General features: G+C 60.3%; 2 protein-coding genes and 1 long non-coding RNA gene across 4 annotated transcripts in view; all 3 read left to right on the plus strand.

Moving 5' to 3' along the window:
- The window catches only part of LOC104997218, a 1,513-nt gene extending 1,066 nt beyond the window's left edge, over positions 1-447 (plus strand). The window contains exon 3 of the long non-coding RNA XR_826308.1: positions 273-447. This is a non-coding gene — a long non-coding RNA (uncharacterized LOC104997218). The remainder of the gene's footprint in view (positions 1-272) is intronic.
- Positions 448-1,550: 1,103 nt separating this feature from the next.
- Positions 1,551-5,038, plus strand: LOC104997217 (laminin subunit beta-2-like). The gene is made up of 7 exons (XM_010851876.1): positions 1,551-1,717; positions 1,827-1,965; positions 2,462-2,651; positions 2,732-2,873; positions 3,037-3,210; positions 3,413-3,569; positions 3,844-5,038. The coding sequence occupies exons 2-7, from the start codon at positions 1,917-1,919 to the stop codon at positions 3,975-3,977; spliced, it is 846 nt and encodes a 281-aa protein (XP_010850178.1). The 5' UTR covers positions 1,551-1,717; positions 1,827-1,916; the 3' UTR covers positions 3,978-5,038.
- Positions 5,039-5,150: 112 nt separating this feature from the next.
- The window catches only part of LOC104997220 (laminin subunit beta-2), a 14,398-nt gene continuing 12,277 nt past the window's right edge, over positions 5,151-7,271 (plus strand). For both annotated transcript variants that reach the window (XM_010851877.1, XM_010851878.1), the window contains exons 1-8: positions 5,151-5,253; positions 5,345-5,433; positions 5,555-5,727; positions 5,812-5,947; positions 6,030-6,103; positions 6,500-6,688; positions 6,786-6,849; positions 7,067-7,269. In XM_010851877.1, the coding sequence (XP_010850179.1) occupies positions 5,346-5,433; positions 5,555-5,727; positions 5,812-5,947; positions 6,030-6,103; positions 6,500-6,688; positions 6,786-6,849; positions 7,067-7,269 (927 nt within the window). In that variant the 5' untranslated portion in view covers positions 5,151-5,253; position 5,345. The remainder of the gene's footprint in view (positions 5,254-5,344; positions 5,434-5,554; positions 5,728-5,811; positions 5,948-6,029; positions 6,104-6,499; positions 6,689-6,785; positions 6,850-7,066; positions 7,270-7,271) is intronic.

Here is a 7,271-nt window from a genome sequence, read left to right on the forward strand (position 1 = left end):
CTCCTGACCCCACCTGCCAGTCTTGACCCGAGCTGACCCCAGCCTGGGCTGCAGAGCCCTTGGAGCCCCAGGCTGTCTTCCTGCCCAAAGGCAGCCACTCGGGATGGCCCCTCTGGCCGGGGTAAATGCCAGTACCCCTGGCCGTCCGAGCAGTGGCTTAGGAGAGACCACCACGCTCACACAGGGCAGTTTTCCTCTTCCTGGCTTGGTGGGGGCGGGGCTGGGGTGAGCGCCACCTGCTCCCTGCCCTGACCCTGTCTCTCTCGGCACAGCCTGTGCCTGTGACCCCCAGGGCTCCATCTCGCCCAGCTGTGACCCGCACACAGGCACCTGCCGCTGCCGAGAGGGCATCTCAGGGCCGAAGTGCCAGGCGTGTGCCCGTGGCTCCACAGGAGGCTTCCCACACTGCACGTCCTGCCCTCCCTGCTTCGCCTCCTGGGACCAACGCCTGGCTCCCCTCCAGCTGCATCTGGACACCATGGTCCATGAGGTGGCTGCCCTGCGCCAGGGCATGCCTGGCTGGGGTGCTGGGCTCCGGGGAGATCAGCTGCAGACCCTGGAGGGTAAACTCCAGCAGGCCCAGACACTCCTGGAATCACCTTCCCCCACCAGAGGTCCCCTGCAACAATTTACAGAGTGGATCACCGGACTCAGGCAAGGGGTCTGGGGTCATTAGGGAGGAGGGCTGCAGCTGGCCTCCCAGGGTCAGGGACTCAGACGGTCTCTGGCTGGCTATCTGAGTCCTGGGTTCGAAAGTGAGGTGAGTCCTCTGGAGTGAGGAGACAGGGGGAAAAGGGCATCTGTGGCCAGGCTGATATTCCATCTTCCCACAGGACAGAAAGAACCACATTGGGCCAGACACTATGGGTCACAGCACAGGTTGTGGCAGAGAGAGACTCATGGGTTAGGGGACAGTGTGAACATCTGGAAGAATTATCCCAGGAGTTAGACTGTGTCAAGGGCCTGGCCTGGCCCAGGAAGGCCATGGGAGCCCAAGGTGAGGCCAAGGTAGATGGGCCACAGGTGAGGGTGGGGGCAAGGCTGGGCCAGGAGGAAGGGAATAGGTGCCTTTGCTTATGTATCTGGGGGGCCCAGGAGGCTGATGGACCCCACCTCAGCCAGTGGAACCCCGAGCCACCCCTCTGTCATTCCCATCACCTACAGATGCTAAGGCCCAGGTCTCCTCAGCTGCCCTGCTTTCTCAAGAGGCCCTGCGTACAGTCCAGGTCGTGGCCACACTTGGAGGACCAGAAAGCCTCCTGGGACAGGCCCAGGAGGCCCGGCGGTGGACAGAGCAGCTACTGTGGGCAACAGGCCGGCCCAGAGGGCCAGCTGTGTTGCGGCTGAAATTGAAGGGGCTGGTCGACAGGGTCCAGAGGCTGAGCCCTCGGCTTCTGGGGCTGCTAGACAAAGCTGGAGTGGTGGGTGGAAATATGGGTCACTGGGGGATGTTTTGCCAAGGAGAGGACTCTCTCCTGGGGCTGAACTGAATGTACGGCCATTCGAGATCCAGGACATAAATTCCTCACTGGGACCCTGATCTTGTTGGCAGGGATGCAGGGGTCAGGGACCTGGGCTGGCCCATGTTCCTGTGCCCTCTGGTGTTCCCTCTTGCCCTGGGACCCTGCCTACCTCCCAGTGGGCTCTCATTGCCTCCCGTAACTCCTCCCATAGCCTGGACATAGCATTCATCACCTTGGAGCAGTGCCAGCATCTGGTACAGAGCTGTGGGGTCTGTGGAGGGGGGCCTGGGGGAGTCACAGGGTATGATGCCTTGGCCATGGGCTCACAAGAGACACATTCCATATATGGCCCACCCCTACCAGCTACGGCAGACCCAGGCCACTGCAAGCTCCACAGGAATCCAGGCCTGGGAGACGTGGCGTCGTGCAAGGGGGCCCTGGGGCGTGGCCACCATGGCTCGTGTGCAAGCAACTGTGCAGACCGTCCAGCATTTCCTCTTGGGTACGTGTCTGCTGGTTATATGTCTGTTCACTGCTGAGGGCAGGGGCAAGTGGGTCTCCAGGACCCTGCTAGGATACTCCTAGAATGAGGAAGACTTGGCAGGGCTGACCAGGGGTCCAGTGGGAGCACTAGTGTGCTAGCGAATCTTGAACAGGTTAGACCTAGGGGTCAGGAGGACTTGATTTGTAATGTTTGTCAATTTTCATGGTATGAGTAATTCCCATCATGACTGATATCAGCCTACCTATTATTTAACAACTGGAGGAGGAAATGGCAGCCCACTCCAGTATTCTTGCCTGGGGAATCCCATGGACAGAGGAGCCTGGCGGGCTCCAGTCCATGGGGTCACAAAGAACTGGACATGACTGAGCATGCACACAGTCTCTAGCACACAGTATAGTCATATCAGAGGCAGGGTCAGTGAGAGGTTAGGGTCAAGGCTCGTTGAGTCAGGGATCAGAGTTCACGTCCAGGATCCCTACCTCCATCCCCACAGCTGAAGGTGCAGATGCTGTGAGCATAGAGCTGGTGGCATGGCGTGGGCTGGTGGTGCCTGTCCCCCAAGATGGGGCAGCGGGCCTTGCCTTCCTGCTGGATCAGATCCAGGGTGCCCTCCCTGCACCAGATGCCGAGGGTCAGGAGCTGCCCAAAGCTGAAGGTGTCCTCCGTTGGGCACAGCAGACCAGGTGAAGGGCCAGGAGGCTGGTGGTAGAGGTCAGAGGGTGGGGAGGAAGGGAATGCCAGACTGATTGCCTGCATCCTTCAGGGTGGGTACAGCCAGGGCTCTGCACCAAGCGCTGGATTTGGAGGGAGTGCTGGCTGAGGTGGGAACTCATGCAAGGGCTGCAGAGCAAGGGCTGCAGGTGGTGAAACAGAGACTTCACGGTCTGGAGGCCAGTGTACAGGAGGTGATCCGCGCCCCGCCCCCATGCCCTTCAGCTCCCTCACACCTCTTGTTCAGAGGCTGCTATCTCTATTCTTCCCCTGAGATCCTTGACCTATTCTGACAACACAGTGCTAAATACCCTGCCGTGCTGTGATCTCTTTGTGATTCCCTGATCTCCACCCCAGGTGGCCAGCCACCTGGCCCAGGTTGCACTGGCAGGGGATGTGACCCCAGTACTGGGACATCTGTCCAGTGGACCTGTGGCTCTCAGGACCCGTTTGGCCCTGACTCAGCGGCAGGCCTGGGAGGCAGAAGAGCAAGCCACGCATGCCCTGGGCATGGCCAGGAGCCTGGGCCAGGTGAGATGGGAAAAGCGGACTTCAGGGTCCCAGGGACCCCTGTGGAGTAGCATGAATTGGAGTTTAGGTGGGACTGGGCTACACTGGGCTGAGGCAGGGTCTCAGTTCTAAAGCCCTGCTTCCTCCCGGGAACTTCAGGAGGCAGTGCTTTTGGGATGGTAGGGTCCAGGTGGGTGGGCTTTCAGAGCCAGCCCTGCCCTAGGAGCTGCAGGTGGCCCAGCTTGGTGTGATGGAGTTGCAGGAGGGCACGGACAGCCTTGTGGCCGCGGTGCAGGATGCAGGAGAGCGGGCACACCGGGCGCGCGCTGAGGCCCGAGAGCTGCTAACACTGGTACAGAACAGCTGGAGAAGACTGGAGGGTATGTGGCTGGGCCAGGATGGGTGGGTACAGGGGGTGGTCAGGGTCAGAGTTAGAGGGATGGTGTGGGAGGGTCAGGGCTGGATCCAGGTTGGGTCCATATTCATATGAGGATCAGGCTGGGGTCAAAGTCCAGAACAGAGGGGTCAAATGTTGATTAGTGTTAGAGCTTATTTAGGGCTGGGATCAGAGTCAGGGTCTTGATGGAGATGAGGACCAGGGTCAGAGATTAGGGCCAGAGGTCAGAGCCTGGCTCAGATGACCTTAATCCCCAGGGTTGGAACGCCGCCTGGCTCAGAATGAGGAGGCACTGGGCAAGAAAGTGGCCACGCTGTGGGCTCTCGAGCAGCGGGCAGCAGAGCTACTGGGCCACATGCGGCTGTGGGCCAGGGCATACGGCACCTGCTGACTTCGGTCTGACTCCAAGTGACCCCACAGTGACCCAGGAATCCCCTGACCTTGAGAGCCCAGAGACACCAGAGTGCCTGCTGACCCTGAGTGATCCATGTGACAGCCTGTCATTTAGTGGTCCGCTGATCTTGACAAATAGGAGGGGTCACGGACAACTCCCTGAGGCCATCTAGTGCTCCCCGAGATCCTGATAGAGCCTTATCTCTGAGTGATCCATAATTCTGAGCGCCCTCTAGTATCCCTGAGCCCCTTAGATTGACCATGTGACCCCCCTGGTGTCTGGTGACCCCACTCCAGATAACTGGTGAACCTTGATGTTTCCCCTAAAGAACCCCAGCTTTTTTCCCTGGGCCTGCCACTCCAGGGTACTCTCCACCTGACTCAAGACAGTAGGCGCAGATGTAGCAAGCTCAAAGTTGTCCCGACAGGGCCCTATGGACCCCGGAGTCTGGTCCCCGCTGAGGTCCCAGGGGCCTGGGTGGGGCACACGCTCCCGCAGCCCGCATTCCAAGCCCGGATCTGGGCGCTCCCGGCGGGCCGAAACGTCCGGAGTGGATGAATAGCTGGAAGATCTGGATTCACTCGCTACCGCTGTGGTCTGTTGTCGGTGCCCAGCTCCCTTTTTCATACCAGGAAACAGTTCTTCTCATGCCTACTTGTTGTAGCGACTGGGGGAGGCAGAGACCCTGGACAGGGGATGGCCTTTCTCCACCTCTCCCAAACCCTCATGTTGTCCTGTCCTTCCGGTCATGCTGTCCTAAAGCTTCTCACAGTCCCGGAAGAGGGGAGCTTGGCACCCTGAGTGCGCCTTTCCACCGCCCCCCTGATGCTGGAGCCCTGGGACTGAAAAGCCTAAGTGATGGAGACGCGCATAGCACCGACGACACTGGGGACACAGTCTCCATGGCCCCTTGAGGTCTCCAAGATGACACTCCTCTCCTTGGCTTATGCCACAACCCCTACTTGGTTTGTCCCTGAACTACAGTGGCCTAGGACCCCAAACCCCAGTGTTCCCCTGGCTTTGTGCAGACCTGGGCCTGGGGGCACAATAAAGGTTTCCAGGTGAGCCGGTCTGTGTCTAGTTTCTAAAAGTGAGAGTTCCCAGAGAGGTAGGGGTTTTCTGTACAAAGCTGCGCTCCCGCCCGAGATCCGCTCCATGCTTTACTTCCTGCCATACTTCCCAACTTTGCTCAAAGTCGCTGGACTCCGCGCTAGTGGAGAGACCGCTGGACCGACAGAGGACCAAGTGGGGAATCAGCCAAGGACCCACACAGGCAGAGTCAACATGGGACCCCAAGGGAGGGGATAGGAGGGCACGGGCCCCAGGCCTCTCATCCCCCATCATCCTCTCCCTCTCCTCTTCAGGATGGAGTGGGTCGCAGCAGGGGGACGAGGGAGGGACCTGCCGGGACAGCCTGGGCCCTGGCAGCTTCATCTGGGCCTGCTGCTGAGCGGTGAGAGGGCCTGGTGAAGGCCTGGCGGGGGTGGGATGTGATGGTGGGTCCTGGGGTAGCTGGATCAGGGGCTGCGGGGAGTGGGGTAGTGTAGCAGAACCAGCTGACCCCCTGTTCCCAGTGCTGGTCACCGCCCTGGCCCAGGCCCCAGCCCCGGATGTGCCAAGCTGTTCTCGGGGAAGCTGCTACCCTGCCACAGGCGACCTGCTGGTGGGCCGCGCTGACAGACTGACCGCCTCGTCCACCTGTGGTTTGCGTGGCCCCCAGCCCTACTGCATCGTCAGTCACCTGCAGGTGGGACTGGGGTGGAGGTGGGGGTCTGAGTCAGGATGGACTAGCAGTGGCTGAGACATTGACCCTGACCCTGATCCGACCCAGGATGAGAAGAAATGCTTTCTGTGTGACTCCCGGCGCCCCTTCTCTGCCAGAGACAACCCAAACAGCCATCGCATCCAGAATGTAGTTACCAGCTTTGCACCACAGCGCCGGGCAGCCTGGTGGCAGTCAGAGAATGGTGAGGCTGCGGGTGGGGTATGGGGGGAGCAGGGCTGCCCACCAAGTAGCCTCAAGGCCCTGACCTCTGACTCCTGCCCCAGGTGTCCCCATGGTCACCATCCAGCTGGACTTGGAGGCTGAGTTCCATTTCACACACCTCATCATGACCTTCAAGGTGCCCGCATGTCTGGGAGCCTGCTTGAAGCACCCTGCTTGGCTCCCCAGTGCCCATGAACAGAGTCCCAGATCTTCAGTCCAGCCTCTCTGTACTCATATGCTGTGCCCTGGCTAGATGGGAGGCCCTTTCACCTCCCACAGTTCTGTTGCCTCCCACCTCCAGGCCTATGTACACGCTGCTCCAATCCCAGGCTGGGTCAGGCGCTGTCTCCCTGGGGATCCTGACTTCCCCACTCGGGGTGGCTTTCCTTCCTGATTCTTTCTTGGCTCACTTTGGTCACCCCTACCTCTCCATGAGCTGCTTGAGAGCAGGCCCCAGCTGGACAGGGTTCTTGACAGGCCTGGGCTGGACTTGGGTCCTGGTGCCCGCTGATGAGCCGTGCTCCCCACCCAGACATTTCGCCCCGCTGCCATGCTGGTGGAGCGCTCGGCTGACTTTGGACGCACGTGGCGTGTGTACCGCTATTTCTCCTATGACTGTGCGGCAGACTTCCCTGGAGTCCCGCTAGCCCCACCACGGCATTGGGACGATGTTGTCTGTGAGTCCCGCTACTCAGAGATTGAGCCATCCACTGAAGGCGAGGTGAGGGCTGGCCTCTGGGCTTGGGGCAGAGAGGGGGCACGGTGGGCGTGCCCTTGGACACAGGTCCAGTGTCTGCAATGCCTCCATGCCCTCCCAGGTCATCTATCGGGTGCTGGACCCTGCCATCCCCATTCCAGACCCCTACAGCCCACGGATCCAGAGTGAGTGCTCCCTTCTCTGAGCCTGGCACAGTCCCAGAGTCCGGCTGCTAACTCTCTGGGGCCTCGGGAGCTATTTTGGGTGTTTCCTAGAGCAGGTGCCAAGTCCAGTTTAGCTCATACAGCTAGAGACAGGAGGTCTCCCAAGGTGACCTTGGCAGCTTCAGCCCCCTGGCTGGGTGTGGGCCAGTGGGTTCCCAGTCTTCTTCCCTCTGCTTAGACCTGCTGAAGATCACCAACTTGCGGGTAAACCTGACACGGCTACACACACTTGGGGACAACCTGCTTGACCCCCGGCGGGAGATCCGCGAGAAGTACTATTATGCCCTCTATGAGCTGGTCGTGCGTGGCAACTGCTTCTGCTACGGACACGCCTCACAGTGTGCGCCCGCCCCAGGGGCACCAGCCCACGCTGAGGGCATGGT

Source organism: Bison bison, unplaced genomic scaffold (assembly GCF_000754665.1).
Source record: "Bison bison bison isolate TAMUID 2011002044 unplaced genomic scaffold, Bison_UMD1.0 scf7180017864304, whole genome shotgun sequence".
In the NCBI taxonomy this organism is placed as follows: domain Eukaryota; kingdom Metazoa; phylum Chordata; class Mammalia; order Artiodactyla; family Bovidae; genus Bison; species Bison bison.